At 46.2% G+C, this 18650-nt stretch overlaps 2 protein-coding genes across 2 annotated transcripts; one reads left to right on the forward strand and one right to left on the reverse strand.

Moving 5' to 3' along the window:
* Positions 1-231: 231 nt before the first annotated feature.
* Positions 232-3374, forward strand: LOC117844919 (ethylene-responsive transcription factor 1). Its single transcript, XM_034725767.2, has 3 exons — positions 232-744; positions 2117-3014; positions 3110-3374. Exons 1-2 carry the CDS (start codon positions 426-428, stop codon positions 2989-2991), a joined length of 1194 nt encoding a protein of 397 aa, XP_034581658.1. The 5' UTR covers positions 232-425; the 3' UTR covers positions 2992-3014; positions 3110-3374.
* A 5420-nt stretch (positions 3375-8794) lies between these two features.
* Positions 8795-10124, reverse strand: LOC117843293 (uncharacterized). The gene is made up of 2 exons (XM_072291964.1): positions 9389-10124; positions 8795-9182 (listed from the first exon to the last, which is right to left on the reverse strand). Exons 1-2 carry the CDS (start codon positions 10024-10026, stop codon positions 9029-9031), a joined length of 792 nt encoding a protein of 263 aa, XP_072148065.1. The 5' UTR covers positions 10027-10124; the 3' UTR covers positions 8795-9028.
* Positions 10125-18650: the final 8526 nt, after the last annotated feature.

An 18650-nucleotide genomic window follows, 5' to 3' on the forward strand; every position in this document is an offset into this window, starting at 1 on the left:
ATTTTTGCTACGGTCCAGGAGGTAAACTAGAATTGTTTATTTATACCGGGGAAATAAAAAGACTGCGCCGAAGCGACGAGTGGAGGAGCCGCGAGCCGGAGCACTGCAGCACACGCGAGGCGGACACGGGAGCCGGGGCAGCGGGCCCCACCGCAGCTATCTCTTTGATGTCACTGTCCGGTAGCGCGTCAGCGTGGCCTCTGATTATAAGTAGCGTGGCCAGCTAGCTACCATCTTCCCAACTCCGTCCTCCACACCTCTCCATCTCTCACTCGGCGAGAGGGGCAAAGCAAGCCGCAAAGATCTCCCCTCCTTTTCCCCCAGCCTCGTCACTGTGCCGCCCGTGCCCTCCCGTAGTCCCGTCCCTCCAATAATCCATCCACCCCCACCCCGCTGCGGCGGCGTCTGTTCCTCCGGTGGCGGCGATGTGCGGCGGCGCCATCCTCTCCGGCTTCATCCGCCCGTCCGGGGCGGCGGCCGCGGCGGCCAAGAAGCAGCAGCAGCAGCAGCAGCCGCGCCGGGTCACGGCCGACTTGCTGTGGCCGGGGCTCGGCAGCAGGAAGGGAGCGCTTGGGGAGCAGGACTTCGAGGCCGACTTCCGCGAGTTCGTCCGCGGCCTCGGCGAGGACGGCGGCGACGCGGACGCCGCCGGCGACGACGACGATGAGGTCCAGGAGGTCCCCCCGCCGGAGCCGGCGATGTTCACCTTCGCCGCCGCGGCCAAGGCGGCGCCCACCGCAGCTGGTGAGAACCGCATTAAAGCCGCTACATCCTTTTGTTTTGTTTTGTTCTGTGCTGGAACACACTCTGCTTAGACGGCCGGGCGAGAGAAAGATGCCTCTTTTCGGGGTCTGTTTCACCAATCTCCTCTGGTTGTTGTGGGAGGAGTGACTTGGGGTTCCATGGAGCTGCAGCCAAACAGGGCTACCAGCTGCAACTGCAACACGGAAGTTTTTATCTCTTGGCTACTCATGCTGTGGCTAGACGAAATTTTGTCAAATAATCTGCATGGACAATTTGTAGTATATGTCTGTAATGATATATGCTACAAATGGAGAAATTATTTAGTGTAGATCTTAAGGTAGTTGATGTGGTTTGCTCTGTCGTGCATCTCGATTTCTAGACTCGGGTTTCAAACCAGATAGATTTCAGGCTTTTATTTATTTGTGATTTTACAATTTACATAAGTGATCTACTGTACAGTTATGGTTACAACTTACAAGTAGTTGTCTTATAAAGGTATCTCGAGATTAGGTTTATTCCGATTAGGGATCTTGCAGCCACTTTCTAGACAGTATTATGTCTAGTTAATTTTCAGTGAGGAATAGGTTCTGGAATCCAGAATTCTTCCGTGTTAATTGTTATCTCATTATTGATGTTTAGATGCAGGTTCAGCCCCTTTTTCTGTCAACTTTTTTTTTGAAAAAAATTACTGGGTTACAGTATTTGATGTCTTTTTTTTTGTTAAGTCAAGAGAGAAGGATTGAAATGATTCAAATTTACATGAACTTTATTCTGAAGTGTAAGTTGATGTCTTTGAAGATCTCGATGGATCTTCAAAGGTGACTGATTGTAATAGTTTTACAAAATTACTATCTGTTGCTTTTTGTCGTGCAACAAATTTTCTTTATTGATAGCATATGTTTGTGGGCTTTTTGTGTACTAGGGATTGCCTCTACTCTTAAGATTTTTAGGAAAGGATATTAGTGCTAGTTCATCCTCTTTGTTACCAGTTAGTACTATTCTCTAGTCCAGCTATCCAGACAAACAAATTAGCTTACAAGCCTAGTACTATGGTGTTGATTACGAACTGTTCATGCTAGATGTGAAAGGTGTCAAATTATTGGGATCGCTTTTCTTAGTTGCTGGGGCGATTCAATCACAAATTCACAATATCACTTGCTAGATTATCTTGATGTTTGATAAACTGCTGGCTCGTGGCATGCAACTTTTCTTTCAAACTTTTAGGTCTATAGATTCCTAGGGTCTGTAGCTATTGTAATTCTTCTGTATTTGCTATTATCTGTCATACAAGTATTATTTCTGTTCTTACAAAACTTGCATGCCTATTCCGTATGTTTTATTTAGATGAACTGATATGCGATCTTTAATATAGATGATGTGATGACTCCAAAGCCTGTTCAACATGATGAACCTACTGCTACCTCAGCAAAGCGCAACCGGAAGAATCAGTACAGGGGGATCCGCCAGCGTCCATGGGGCAAATGGGCAGCTGAAATCCGTGACCCTAGCAAGGGTGTCCGTGTTTGGCTTGGAACTTACAACACGGCTGAGGAGGCAGCTAGGGCATATGATGCTGAAGCTCGCAAGATCCGTGGCAAGAAAGCGAAGGTCAATTTTCCTGATGAAGAGCAAGATGCTCAGAAGTCAATCCTAAAGCCAACTACTGCCAATCCAACAAAGCTTGCTCCACCTACAGAGACCTGTGCTGATGAGGCTTTCAATAATCTGAACAATGGAGACAATGATTTGTTTGCAATGTTTGCCTTCAGTGACAGTAAGGCTCCTGTGAAGCCAGCTGAGATTGCCAGTTTCCTCCCTGCAGTTAGACCTCATGTGCCCACTAAGAGATCTGCATCAAACATGCTCTCTGACCAGAGCAGTAACTCATATGGCTCTTCTGACTTTGGGTGGGACGATGAGACCATGACCTCAGATTACACTTCAGTCTTTGCTCCCAATAATGCTGTGCCAGCATATGCCGATCCTGCGTGCCTGCAAGGTGAAGTGTCAAAGAGAATGAGGAACACCTATGGTTTAGCTGTGCCTCAGGGAAATGGCGCACCCAATCTCGCACAAGACATGTCCGGTTTTAATCCTGAGATGAACTATTTGCCATTGTCTTATGTTGAGAGCAGCCCGGACACATCAATGGACAGCCTTCTGCAAAATGATGCTCCACAGGACGGGGCTAGCACTGGGGATCTCTGGAGCCTCGATGAGATGCTCATGGCAGCTGGTGCTTATTGAGAGGCCATGGTTATTGCCAAAATGTAAGGCATCCTTACTGCCTACTTTTGGTTTTCCTACATACTTCTTGTACAATGGACTATCTCAGTTCTCAGCTGCATTTTTGTTTCCATGTCAGGTTCCTTGCCTGTGGTGATGCTGAAGAGGCAGTTATCTCCGCTACGTTTCGTCGCGGATCGTACCGTAGTTATATATGCTAGATTAAGAAAATATGCTTCTGCCGGTGGTACTCTTATGACAATGTTTATAGTATGCTGCTGTATGGTGCGTCTATGATTGGAAGCAAGCTCGAGACCGATTCAATAACTACCATGCCCCCATATGTCTGCTGTGCTGTAATGTGCGTGCTGCTTGGTATATATATGGTGTGCTTTATATTGCAACTCTTGGTCTGGAAGCACTTGGTTTCGCTTTCTACGCAACAATTCTTTTCAGGAAACGTTAGGTGCCGGCCAAGGCCGACAAAATGTGGGCTGTGGCACCAGAAATCCAGAAAGATCTAGATGACCTAATCAAGCTTTGCAGGTTGTTGATGTGCAGGCTTTGTTTGTCTCACTCGATCAGCTGTTTGCTGGGAATAAATGCATAAGTATGCTGTATGCGTTAGATTCCGGCTGGTGTTGTTTAAGGGCCACTGGTCAAGGCATTAGCTGAACCTGGGCAGGTTCTGTACGTGCTATAGTTTATGGACATTTTATGCTGGTAGATGGATACTGGTACAGATAATTGTATCCTGGACTGTGACCCCAAGCTAAGAAAGGTTGTGACTTGCACACTGGATTTGGTGCCTGGTTTTGCTTTTCTAGGTTGGCACTGAGGTCTACAGCCACAAACAAAGTCGAATATTTGGATTTTTACGACCAAAAACAAAGTCTTATTCACTTGTACCAGCTGTTAACATATCCTTTTCACTTTACATGCCTACTGATGTCCTTTCGAGCAAGTGCCCAGTATTACGAGGCTGCAAGAAATTCAGGCCCCAGGGAGGGGTCTGCTGCTCTGCATCATCCCTGATTTCTTCAGACTTGAAATCGAAAGCTAGGGAGCAAATTGGCCAACTTGGGCCCGTGGCTATTGCTCGTGCTGTCAGCTGTGGTCCTCTAGGAATTATTGCCATGGCGTCAGTGACAGAGGCTGCTCATTTTTAGCTGCATTGCGGTTTAAGGATTCCGACCTTTCTCTGGCCACCATCCCAAGTGGGCTTTCGTAGGGTTTAACTCAGCGCCAACCTCGGATCGTCGAGGGCAATGATTTGCGCGGAGAACCTCTTGCTCAACTTGCCCACACTTTTAATTTCAACAACTCAACTATGAAACCATCACTAGGCAAGTGTGAACGTTTACACTCATAATTTCGATCCTCGACTATATATGAAATCGTCCAATGGGCAAAACTAATAATGCAAATAGCCTCTAATTAAGCCTACTTTTGTGAACGTTTTTTTATTCATAATTTTGATGGTCATGTCACAAGGTTTTCCACCATGTTGTCATCCATTTCATCACCTTTATTGATGTAAATAATGCTAACACATTCAAGGCTAAGCAAAAGGAACAACTAACAAAAAAGTTGTGTCGAGAACCATTGCCATGCTACTATGCTAGCAACAAAAGTCGAATGCAGACCAGGATGGGTTACATTCGTACAATGTAAGATGCAAAGTTCATTGTCTAAACAAGACCAATGTTTGAGACGGTAATATCGTATTTTCCCGGCTCGTGCTAGCTAAGCCTGTCAGACTGTAAACGACCGCAATGGCTGTATCCAAGGTACCTTGAAAATTCAGAGCCGGAACCTCGCGAATTGAAATCAATATATAAGCATGCAATCTACAACTTGGGGGCGGATATTTTGCTCGATCGTCATCTCGCCAAGTAGACCAAAATTTCACATCAGACTTGTTTGAGATGGCCGATCGGTATATCATCAGGGCGGAGACGAGACAAAAACGTCGTGGCCTAGAGCACACGACCGTGCCATGAGCCGCCGCGATGTGGCCATCGAGCACTTGGCGCGCGGAAAAGGACGGCACGACACGGCGCTCCATCGCTGGGTCGGTTGGTCACTTGATTGGCATGGATCCCACTCTCCCCTCAGGTTCAATGAACTCGACCTCCCCTCTCCCACCCAAGCACATCCCCCTCAGGTATCAGTATATCGCCAACTGGTAGGTTTCCTTTTGCTGAGCGAGGACATATATAAACAAAAGAAACACTAATTTCCTTGCACGAACGACGGACCCCTTGCATCGGGTGCCATGCATTCAGATTCAGTTGTGAGGAAATAATATGGTTTTGCTGTAGTGGTTGCCAGAAGCAATTTGATGAAAGTTTGCAGAAGTTTTTTGTTCTTTTTGGTCGGCGTCCCATGAGCAGAACAACCAAGCAGTGGCAAAGATGTGGGGGTCTCGGCCCTGGCATTATTAGGACTCCATTTCGAACATCGCAGTAGTGTTTACAGGAGTTTCGATGAAAACCGTGAAATTCCCGCAGTGATTCTACCGGACCCCGCGTTCCAAATGGGCCGCGTCTTGTTGGTTGGGTTCTGTTTGTTTGAGCTGCAGTTTTTGAATTTTTTTAAAAGCTGCTGCCGGTTAAAAACCAACACTAGTTTTTAAAATATGTGTTTAGCTTTCTAAGCTCAAAAGCTACGAAAAACTCATAAAAGTGAGTTTTCCAGTATTTCATATAAACTCAGTTTTTCTAAACTTCCAACTTGTCAGAAACTGGTTCGATCGAAGCTTTTTATACTGAAAAGCTGTTTGCTCAAACAAACATGATCTTAAATGTGTTATTATTACTAGCAGCAGGGCTAATAAGACTCACCTGGTTGCAAAAGTCACCGTGTTTATTTGTCGTTTAGCGAGTGGCCCAGCGGATCACCTCTCCATTTCCATCGAGATTATCTTGGATCCGATTAGCTAGACAAACATACAAGAATGCGTAATGCTATAGTATATAATATACTAATTAAGTTATTAAGTCCATCAAATTGGAGGTTACTTAACCTTCTCGTCAACTAACCCGATCCTAGCTAGGTACACTGCACCCGCCCCCTGCCCCACATGTACGTGGGTCAAGGACCAACTTGCGGCATTGTTTATCTATCGGCGCTGCATGCTTAGATACGTAGCGGTTGGTATTGTACACCATTGTTTATCGATCGGGGCAGCAAGTTTGCTGCGATTTCCCGGAGATAGGGCGACGACAAGAGAGTTAATTTGCTCTTGTCAGCCGTCATCGGCAGCGCCTGGCTAGCTAGCAGGCGGCGGGCGCCGTCGTAGTCGGCTCATGTGTAGGCAGACGGTAGGGCCGTCTCACTAGAAACATACAGCTGAGCTGGCGGGAGGCGTACTGTACGCGTACGGGCGCCGGCCAGCTTGATCGCACGGTTACGGCTTGCGGCGATGCATGGGTGGAGAATGGTGGTCGGGTCGGGCGGATATGCATCTTGCACGTGTATTGCAACTAAATGGTACTCTCTTGAATTCTTGATGCACATCTCGGACATGAGTGATCCCCCGGATTGCAAAAAGGAGAAATAGCCACTTGGCATTGGGGTGGATCGGAATCACCGGACATGGCAGTACCAGGGTTAGCATGACCGTACCACATAAGTCACCGGGTTTGTCATGTAGCGAGTAAAACACCTAGACGATTCTCTCTCAATTATTTCAAAGTTGAGATTATATATCTGGGATATGATTGTCTAGCACAGGATATATAATGGATATATACATTATAAGAATGCAAATGCGTGCGATACTGCCTAGCTAGATCCATCAAATTGGCCGGTCATCGCAGGTTTTTTCTAACACCGTCGTCAACCGACCCAGTGCTTAGTGCATTGCATCCGCCCCTTGCAGCTTCACAGTCCACCTACACCCACATGTACGCGGTCAAGCACCAACTTGCAGACAGCACCGTGTGTTGTCACCTTCCGTGCTTAGGTTTATGTTTGTATTTTGATGCGTAGAATCCTCTTTTCACACTCTGACACACGTATGCTAACTCGTGTGCGCAATTTGCAGGAGTGGTGGTTTGTGGTCTCTAGAGACCTGGTTTGTCTTCACGTGCGTGCATCATTTTAACCTCTCTTCGACCGATCGATCGACGGAATCGGAAAGATTGCGCTCGTCACCGGCCGGCCAGCGCCTAGCTAAACGGACAGGACGTCGTCAGCGTGGCCGGCGGCCCGCCGGCGCAGGCCGTTAAACTAGAGACGCCATTGCTGGATGGGACTGCCTGCAACAGCTAGCTAGAAGATCTTTGATCGCACGAGTCAAGGCATATCACATTGTTCATCAGTAATATTTTAGTATTTTGTTTTTAGATATTACTTAGTTCATAGATTTTTTAGCATTTTCTCTACTTGTTGTATTAACTTAAATGGTTCATTTTTTGTCGTGTAGCGATCGAGTAACCTGATGGATTTCCTCTCCATTTCCATCGACTCTTCAAGATCCTACTGCATACCTAGGACAACATCCTAGTACTATAAGAATGTGCACCAAAAGTACCAGATAAATCCATTAAATTGGCGGGTCATTGGAGGTTTTCCCAAACACATGTGTTAAAAGAGATGTATTAAAGTTTAACACCTCCAATTTCATAAACACCTCATGGGGGGTTAAAATTTGTTAAACTTGTTAAAAGTGGTCCACCTCTCCATTTTTTCCCACCATTGCCCCCTCATTTATGGCCGACGGAGAGAGGGAGGAGAGAGAAGGGGCAATGGAGTCATTTCTCACCAAAAGTGTTAAAGTTTAACACACCATCAAAACACCCAAATGTGTTAAACTTTAGCACTCCATTTGTGAGTGTTAAAACTTTAACACTTGTTAAACTTTAACATAGGGTATCCAAACATACCCAAGTTTACTTTCCGGCTCCCACATATGTACGAGGTCAAGGACCAACTTGCGCCACTTGTTGTTATTGGCACCGCGCGCTTACTGGGTACCATGCCATTATGCATTGCACACAGCTAGCTGAGCGCCTTTTGCATTGGCACCTGCGCTGCTCAATCGTCATGACACGTATATACGACTGCATCACCCAACGCGAGGTGAGCGAGGGAAGCGTAGGGACGGCGGCCAGGAGCTAGCTAGTCGATCGGCAGCCGGAGCCGGCGGCAAGTCCATCGGATAGCACGCGGCCCACGTCTGGCGACGAGCACAAGTAGCAGGCCGGCAACTGCGGGGGCCTTAACTAAACGTGGGCTAAATGGGCCTCCTCGACCGCCGGCCGATCGGGAGCTAGTTTTCTGATTCACGCGTAATTGGGCCTCGACAAAATGTGATTGGGCCTCCTCTTGGCCCATCAGCCAATAAGTTCATAAATCATAGGTTCGGGTCCGTACGCTCTCGGGCCCACAGCCGTGCTGACCGGGCCGAACCGATCTGGGCGCCGTCTCCTTTCCTTCGTCGTCGCCGCGGCGGCTCCCCGGCCGGTTTGTGGTGGCGCGTTCAGAGCGAGCGTGGGCGCCGAGGACTCGATCAAACTAGGCGAATTCGGAATCGGAATGGTGGCAGCGTTAGTTATTACATCGATCCATGGCACTTTGCTCGAACTGTTCCCGGGGGCACATGCGGTCTGTTTGCTTCAGCTTATTCAGCTGGCTTATCGACCACCAAATAGTGTTTTTCTCTCACAACAAATCAGCCGTTTCAACTTTTCAGCCGGCTTATAAGCTGAAGCGAACAGTCATGTTTTTCGCAAAGCTGACTGCTCTGACGATCCTGCACGTCCTGAGCGGAGTGACTTACGTTTGCCGGCCGGAAGCCAGCAGAGGCGTCGGAGAATTAAAAAAAAGAAGCTCCGGTAACATTGCCCCCACCCCACAGAGGGATGCAAAGGTGCTCATAGGGAAATGCCTTGGCTACATTGTCACTGAAGAAGACTGATAGGAGATGCCACAGAGAAACTCTCTACAGCTCTCAAAGCTGTTTCCGACATCCATTGCTTGCTGCAAATCTGCAGCATTGCTGTTTCTTATCAATAATCGTCACACAGAATGGATAATTAACTTGGTCGGTTCAACACTTGCCGATCGAAACGCCTGTTTTGCATTCAGGTCCTGCTTTAACCGGAGTTAAGGCAGCGTAAGCATCCTCCCCTGGTGGCCCAATGCATCTGCAACCTCTCGCTGAAAAAGCCGAGCCGCAGATGTAGCAGAAGGCAGTGCCACACCTGCAGATCACAAGAAGAGATGGACATCATGTACTCTTATCATACGGATAGAGGTGATCAATTTCCACGAAGGAAAAAAAAATGCTGATCAATTCGTTAACTGAAACGACTCCTGCGGAGACTGAATACTAACTAGCAGAGTTGCAGTGATCACGGATTCACAGGTTTGCAAAAACGAGAAGAATCTGTAGTGAGTCGATAATTACCTGCACACTATGTGCCTGCAACCGCCGGTCTTGTCGATCATGGCGCGGCAGCTCGGGCAGCGCGTCCAATTCCGCCCATCGGCGAGCCGGGACATCACGCAACCTTCGCCGCCGTGGCGCTCGTCCCACGGCCCCTCGCACTGCAGGCAGAACGCGCGCGAGCAGGTGGGGCACCTCGCCTCGGTCACGGCGGCATCGGCGGCGTCGAGCACCAGCAGCTCGCCGCAGCCCCGGTAGGGGCACCGCGCGCGGGCCGGCCCGACGGCGCGCTCGCAGAGCGCGACGCACCAGGCGTCGAAGACGTCGATGTCGAGCAGCTTCTTGCACGCCTCCGGGTGCATGGCGCCGTCGCGGCACCCGGGCTCCGGGCAGGGCACGGGCACCGCGCCGTCCGCGACGCGCCCCTCGATGTAGTGGACGACGCACTCGATGCAGAACTCGTGCGCGCAGCCGGCGCGGAACCGGTCGAACACGAGCCTTGTCTCCATGCAGATCCCGCAGCTGAACCAGCCGATCTCGTCGTCGGTGAGCGGAGCCACGCGCGGGCGCGACGACGACGGGCCTGGCACGGATCCGCGGATGAGCTCCTGCAGGTACGCGTCGTCGTCGGCGCCGCGCCCTCCCGCCGCGTTCGCCATGGAATGGGAGTGACCGAGAGGTGGGTGGGGGGGAAAGGCGAGGTGGATCGGCGAAAGACGAAAAGGCAGTGGTGGACTCGTGCAAGTCCTCGTCAGTCGTCACTCGTCAGTTGCGAACGTGCGGTGTGAGCAGTTTTCCGGGTTCCTGGTTCCAGCAATATAGAATTTTTTTCAGAAAAATATTTAATGAAGTCGAAACCAAATCCAACGACTTAACGGCAAACATCAACGCCAAGACAAAAGGAAAAAAACGTTCAGAAAAATATTTAATGAAGTCGAAACCAAATCCAACGACTTAACGGCAAACATCAACGCCAAGACAAAAGGAAAAAAACGAAAATGAACTTAACACTAGCCGCATACATCAACGTCAAATTAAGATATTGGCCAACTGTCACAAACAAAATTACTAAGAATCAACGCTTACATAAAATATTTACATGAAGAAATCATATCTACCGAAGATGTGCACACCAACACCTAACAAAGATCTATGTAACACAAGCGTGCACAATATAACCTAACGAGAGTAAGTAGGGAGATCGAGAAGAGTTAGGAAAAACTAGGGAGGAACCAATTCTCCGTAGCCTTACAACGACAGCGATGTGCTAACCCTAACGCAACAAACCGCAGGGTAAAAAGAGAGAGCTGAGCTAAGGCAACACAAATAAGAAGTGCGGGCGGTAACCCTAGTGCTGGGGAGTGGGTAGTAGTCGCTCACACAACCGGGCTACATGGTACGTACTGCGCAAATTAGACCCAACAAAATGTGCAAGTGAAAGGAGAGAGAGTTGCGAGCGGCAAACCTAGTTCTTATTTGCTTCGCGGTAAACCTAGTGCTGGTGAGTGGGTAGTAGTCACACACACAATTGGGCTATAGGTACAGGCTGCGCAAATCAGGCCCAACAAAATGTGCATACCACACTTAAAAGTGCAAATCATGCCTAATAACATGTGCATGCCACACTTAGCCACTTAGGTAGCCTTCGTTGTTTACAAACACATTTCATTTGTATTTCTCGATAGCTAGGCTAGCGACCTCCTTTTGCATTTCATGGGTTAGATAGGGTGGGGGTTGATCACATGACCTAACATGTTCGAGTTTTTTATTCCTTGCATTTTCCACTTAAATCCCTATTTTTCAGCAACATTGAAATTTTTTAGGGAGATATGTTTAATGAAGTTCAAACCAAATCAAACTACTTAAACTGCAAAAATCAACGGCAAGATAGGAAAAACACGAAATCGAACTCAACACTAGCCGCATCCACCAACGTCAAGTTAAGATATTCACAAAATCAAATTATAAATCTAGTTAGTAGACCTCACAAATAAAATCAACAAGTAAAAGAATCAACGCCCACATATGATATTCACAAAGAAGAAACCAGATCTACACAAGATGTGCACACCAAAACCTAAAAAAATCTATGCAACAATGCAACACAAGGTGTGCACAACATGACCTAACGAGAGCAAGTAGGGAGATTGAAAGGAGTTAGGGAAACTTAGGGAGGAACCAATTCTCCTGCATCCTCCCTACCTGCAAATACAGGGAGGAAGGCAGGGCCACTTCCCGTAGCCTTGTAATGACGACGATGTGGCGGCGCCCTAACCTAGCGCAACAGTCGCGAGGTGAGAGGAGAGAGCTAAGCTGAGGCGGCACAACTAAGAAATGCGGGAGGTAACCCTAGTGCCTAGGGAGGAGGGGTAGTTATTGTCTGCACAACTAGGCTATGGGTATGGGATGCTCAAATCCAGCCCAACAACATGTGCATGCAACACTTAAGGTATAGCTTGTATTATTTAGAAACACAGTCCATCCATGTTTTTGGCTAACTAGGCCCACGACCTCCTTTTGCATTGCGTGGGCCAGGCTAGGGTGAGGTGGCCACAAAACCAAACATGTCCATGGTGCCAGGCAAATGCACGAGTACCCAGTGACAACTTGATGATTTTATCCGAGTTGTCACCCAAATTTCTAACAAATCATAACCAACACGACATATTACTAGTCAGAATTGTATGGACTAGCGGTCAATATTCGGGTGAAAAATAGCTTGTGATTTCACTCAAATTCTTTGCTGGGATTCAATGCAATGGGATAACAAATGCTAATGGAAAATGTAAAGCATTTTTTAATTAACCAACCTGCAATGGTCCTCAATACCCTTTTCTGCATAGACTCGTAGATCTTTGTCAGCTTGCATTGCTACCTAGAGTGAAAAGGCTGCTATATTGAATTTCATTCTAAACATAAGACACATTTTTTCTCACTTTCTTGATTCCTTTAACTGTAAAAAGCTGCAAATTATGTGCTTCTTGATTCATGTCAAGACGGAAGCATTCTCTTTGTGGTTGGATCATATATGTGCATACCGTTTCCCCTAGCTAGAGGACACACTTGATAAGTCTTGAAAACCATTAGATAATACAAATAAATAAATATTAAACGAAAAATGATATATATATTTTTAAAAAATCTAGGGGATGGGAATACAACTTGACTTGGAGACAAAAAATATGAGTGATAAAAAGTACAAACAAGATATAGGGCCTAGCTCTTGCTGCAAAGATGAGCCAAATTAATAAGCCGCATGAAAAAAAAGGAAGATGGGTAAATTTTCCACAAAGAGTATTCCTACAAGAAAACAACAAGCAATCTTCGTCATATATGGGGACAAGATAATATTCTTTAAAAATCCACAATGGTAGAATACGATATGAGGAGAGAATGCAAAATAAGGAATATAGAAGAAATACATCATCAGGAAAAAATGCAATCAAACCACTAGAAATAAATATGAGGAAAAAATTAACGAAACAAGAAATATAAAAAAACATCGGGGAACAAATCCTTAAACCAAACCTTGTCATCGACTACATCAGTCATCACCAATAAAAACCTTAACATGTTTGGTTCAAGGGTTGAAGTGGGTTGGGACGGATCCGACCTAGATGGATCTGTGTTTGGTAGAAAAGTGAAGTGAGTTGAGTCCATCCTTGAGGGGAATATTCCCCTCAGATCTAGGTCTAATCCATCTCTCCAAAACGAAGGAATGGACTCGACCCACTTGAACGGCGTCTCCTCTCTCCCTCTTCGTTCCTCTGCATTGCCTGTTCCTATGCACTCGAGGATGTGTGGCCGTGGCGGGGAGGATGTGTGGTGGCTGGGGCTTGCGCAGCCATGGCGGGGAGGAGCGGGCGGCCACGGAGGGGAAGATGTGCGGTGCTGGCGGGGGAATGTGCTGAGCAGGGAGAGGACGACGGGCAAAGGAGGAGGACGACGTCCGACGCGGCACGGGGCTTGCGCGAAGGAGGAGGGCGACGGCCGGCATGGCGTGGGGCCTGCGTAAAGGAGGAGGGCGGGTGCAAGCGCGAGGGCTCGACTGACGGGGGAAGGCCTGCCGCCGGCTGGCACGGCGTGGCGCGGAGGAGGAGGGCAGGTCATGGCTCCACTGGGGCTCGGCTGGCGGGCGGGCGGTGTGGCACGATGTGAAGGAGGAGGGCGGTGACGGCCGTGTGAGGGAGGCGCAAGGAGCCTGAGGAAGAAGATCCGCAGAAGAAGAAAAAAAAGAGAGGCTGACGGGTGGGCCCCACGGATGACAGGTGGGGCCGCTGAAAATTATTGCTAATGTTAAATTGGCATCCATCCCACATCTCTCAACCCCTCCAACCAAACAAAAAACTGGGTCGAACCCAACCCTCTCAACCAAACACGAGATGGGTCCAACCCAACCCAAAAAAGTGGGACGGAGCCAACCCAACCCACTTGATCCCAAACCAAACATATGCTTAAACATCCGACCATTGGCTCAGTCAAGTGTAATCTAAGTAGTACTACTACTAATAATTTTGTACCATCAGGCGTCAGCATCCACCGCTCCGCTCCGTCTTACGTCCAGTCATAACCCCATACCCTATTGATCTGCCACCGCGTGTGCCACCTCCACTCCCTCTCGATCGTGGCGGCAACGACTGCAGAACCATGACCCCGTACCCTATCGTCAACCCCTCTCACCCGCCAAATGTTCCGCTACCTCTCACCCTCACCTCCATTCTCGGGCAGACACACTGCCTGGAGCCCTCATATGATCGATAGTGGCAACGGCTGCATGTTGTGTGCGGTCCTCCTCGGAGTTGTCCTCCACGCGCCCTCTTTCCCCGGCCAGGTCCAGCGATGCCATGGCCGCATCTCCCCGCACCTGTGCCACATGTCCAGGTGGGCCTGCCACCCTGCCGCACTAGCTGCGTTGGCACTTGGCACCCACCTACGCCACAGCCCGCTCGCTAGCCGAGCCGCTGATTTAGACCTTGTTTGGAGACCGCAACTAAAATTTAGCTGGCTAAAAATTAGCTTTAGGGACTCCAAATGGGTGATGAACTAAACTTTAGTTCTACCCTAACTAAAATTTAGTTCATTATTCCACAAAACCCATCTAATTCCAGCTAAAAGTAGCTAATATGTAGCAAAAGTCACTTTTACCCACCCCACCATCCCATCCCTCCCCTTTCTCTCTTCTCTCCTACTCAAGGGTAAATGGATTTTATGCATCTCCTAGTTGCCTTTTAATCCTAGATCCAAACAGGATAGCTAAACTTTAGTCATCTAAAAGTATTGGCTACTTTTAGCCAACTAAACTTTAGTCCCAACTAAAAATTACTTTTAGATGATCCAAACATGACCTTAATTTGCCCCAAGGAGGAGCTCGTGGTGTTGCTCTCGTGCTTGGCTGGAAGCTGCGGCTGGCTGCTTGTGCGCTTGCTGTTGCTGATTTGGGAAGTGGGAGCAGAGAAGTGGAGCTGCAGTGGATTGAGCTGCAGTGGATTGAGGAATCGAGCAGGAAGAAGGATTGGGAGGAGCTAGCGCTTGTGCACTGGTGCTTCACTGCTTGGCGATGGATTGCTGCTTGGTTGCCTTGGAGAACAAGAACAGACGGAGAATGCTCACGTGCGTTTGAGGGAGAGAAAGCGAGACACCAAAGTGCGTTTGAGGGAGAGACCAAAGTGTTTGGGAGACGGAGAGAAAGATAGAGTAGAGAAAGCACGTACCTTTTCTCGTACAACCATTAAAAAAATATGTTAAAACAGCTATTACTGTTTATATGTAAAATTGTTAATTTGGTAGTTCCAAGATATGAATAATATAGATATGAGTGAAAAAGATAGGAATGAAAATGAGAGTTTGTTAGGGTGCGCAGAAAAGTAGAGAATTGGAATGTGGATGAATGACCCTCATATGGAGGAGTTTAGGAATAGGAACTCGGATCTGAGAGATCGGTTGGAATTGCTCGTACTAAGTTCTTACATATGAAATTAATTTTGATAAAAGACACTATTTAAAATAGTGATGTAAGGGGTGGGCTTGTAGATCGTCCTAAAGTATGATGATTTGTATTGACATAAATACCTGAATTAACTATTAAGTTATGTTTTGCCTGTAGGAAAGCACATATATTTATCTAGTAGTCTACAAACACCAATAACTATAAGTCTCCAAACACCAATAATCAAGAAAGCACATATATTTATCTAGTAGTCTCCGAACACCAATAAGTCTCCAAACACCAATAGTCAACTATGGATATCAGAAATCGAGGACAGAGAAAGTCTAAACTTGTCCCCCAGCAACAATAGAGATGATTATGTGCAAAATGGAGTGATGATTAGGTGAGGAGTCCGGCATTGGATGTGGCGAGGCCCCTACTTTGTGTTTTCATGGTTGCGACTGCAAGACAACCTTGAGTGATCCGGATCTGATGGATTTCTTTGGTCAATTTGGGAGTTGATTTTGCAGCAGCACTACAGCGACGATTTCCTGCATGGTGGCGACCTTTCTCACCATGGCGCGGTCTACTTCTCCTTCGATTTCTGATGTTGTGAAGCCATATCTGGGGTTTTCGACGACTACATGTGTGTGACCTGTGGAGGAGGATGATCTGGTGCTATGATGGCGATTGGCTTTGCATAGTAACGGCCATCTCGACGACCGGCGGGCTGGTGTTATGGTTATTTGGGAGGTACTCCATTTTTGGCGCTCGATATTTCAATACAAGCTCGACATGTTGTGGCGACTAGCGATGATAGAGTTATAGAGTCTTGAGTTTTTTGGTGCCGTGACTTAGTGTTTTTTTTTCTGTTCCTGATTAGAGCCTCTCTTAGAGTTGTATTCTTGTAAACTCTTCTTTTATCAATGAATTTAGCACAGTCCCGTTCGTTAAAAAAAAGAAGATCAGAAAAAAAGGAAGTGAGCTGAGTCATCACACTCATTGATTTTCTATCTCCAGTAAATGGATCGTTCCTAGAACAAGTACCTGCAAATCCGCGCAATAGTAGCTACTGTGCACATAGAGAGAAGCAGAAAAATCTGCGAAGAAACTTTAGCTCAGCGTAGGAGAGATGAGGGTCAAATATGTATTGGGCTTGAAAAATCAACATAAATTGGCCCACAACACACATAGGTGGACTAATAAATTATTTCCCCACCCACAACACGAATCTAGAAACAATCACAGCCATCCAAAACTAAGTGAAATTGTAAAGAAAAAAAACACCATGATATGTAAAAATACCTATGTCGAATTTTTGTACGAACAACTAAGAACAAAGTTTATGTTTAACTAGCTTTAAAACTACCTTGAGGATCGAAAGATAAAAATACCCAAAAAATCAGCTTTAGGATATAAACATAGTATTTTTACATGTAGAACAAAGTTTACGTTTAACTAGCTTTAGGATTGAAAGATAAAAATCCCAAAAGGTGAACATAAATACTAACTAACAAGAGGTGCAAATATCACCAACATGACAAGTAGCATGTCTAACTTTAAAACCACCAAAATATATGTCAATATCACTTAATTAAATACTGCACAATGAACCAATAGTCTTATGCGCACATCTCCTGACAAATTGACCAAGTATTCTTCCAAGCACTCATCAGGATGAGGCAAAGGAAGAACACACAGAACAAAAACAGTTTACCAAATTGACCACCAAATAGAAGTGCTGAAATTAAACGGACAGATACAAGACTTGCTAATCCAGCAAGCCACCACAACATGACATAGGTAAAGCAACCTTGAATTCAAGGCAAGCGACGAAGCTGTCACAAATCCATCAGATTCCTGATGCACGTCGGCTGCCCTTCCTTCTCAGCTCCGGCGAGTCGATGTTGGGGGTTGCGCAGCTTTACTCTTGCCTGATCGCCTGGGTGGGGGGAGCATCAATGGACGTTGCGGCACCGGCACAACTCGGCTCCATCCTGCAATGGCATCATTGAGCGCCCGCAATCGTAGCAGAAGACAGTATGGCACCTGCGGATGGCATCGAAACGATTATTGAGAATTAGAGATTATCTCTGGGCCAAGTACCGAAGACTGAATGACTGATACATCAAATGAGTAGAATTGATAGAAGAAATAAAATGGCATGCATAGACTGGGTGTATGTAAACATATATTGGGATTTAAATTGTATCTCTAAGGTAGAGAACAGCAACTGAAGGCAGGTGAAAAGAAAAAAGCACAGCTAGAAAACAGAGGGAAGGACCTGATTGTTTAACATTTTGCATATTACAACTAAGAAGAGAGTCTAAAGTATAAGTTAGCCATGGCATTGGACCATCATCGATCCCAACCTTCCCTAGTTTCAATAGCAGGAAAGCTTTTATTTTATTTTAGTCTATATATACGACAACTGCTTCATGTTCCAATCTTGCAAAATTCAAGTAGGACTCCTAGGCATAGTATTGGCTTTTTATGTAATGAAAGGACAACTTTTTACACATACCTAAATACTACTTATAAACCATTTACAAAATCAACTTATGCTACCGCATAAATAGTTTCCTCCCCCGAAAACAGGATAAATAATTGGTAGGATGGGAAGTAACAGCCATCAAATAAAGTAGACTTGATAGAAGAAATAAAATGGCATGCACAATCTAAGTCTATGTATCTCTAACATCTGCGCCTATATGAACCTCTAAGGTGGAGAATATCAACTGAAAGCAGGTGAAAAGAAGAAAAAAAAGCACCCAGAAAATAGAGGAAGGGCCTGATTGTTTAGTTTTTGCATATCATAACTACAGACTGTGCTAGGATGTTTGGAATGACATTGAGTCATCACAACCTTTGACAAATATATTAAGCCCTAGTTTAGAAAGCAGCAAAATTTTCTTTTATCTGCTTATGCGACAAGCTGACGATGGTTTCATGTCCAAATCCTACAAAATTCAAGAGGGATTCCAGGCAGTATTGGATTTTATGAAATGAAAGGACAATTTTTTCATACATTAAGAAACTATCCTGCAAAATCAACTTATGCTAGTGCTAGATATGCTCTACCATTTGCATGAAGCTATATGCTAATAGAATCAGGTATATTGATGTTGAAACATATATGGAAAGGTATGAAGATCTAAAACAACAACTAAAATTTCAAAATGCTGGTATTGTGCAGTGCATTTTCAGGTGAGATGAAGTAATGATCTTTTCCCTTAAAATACCATAGGATAAACTAGGCAGTAATCCAGCTAATTAAAGCCTTAACATTGTGTTAATGAAAGCTATTGATAGATGGAGCATGTAATTGAGCAAACACAAGAACTTGAGACAGGTAAA

Source organism: Setaria viridis, chromosome 2 (genome assembly GCF_005286985.2).
Source record: "Setaria viridis chromosome 2, Setaria_viridis_v4.0, whole genome shotgun sequence".
NCBI classification, from domain to species: Eukaryota; Viridiplantae; Streptophyta; class Magnoliopsida; order Poales; family Poaceae; genus Setaria; species Setaria viridis.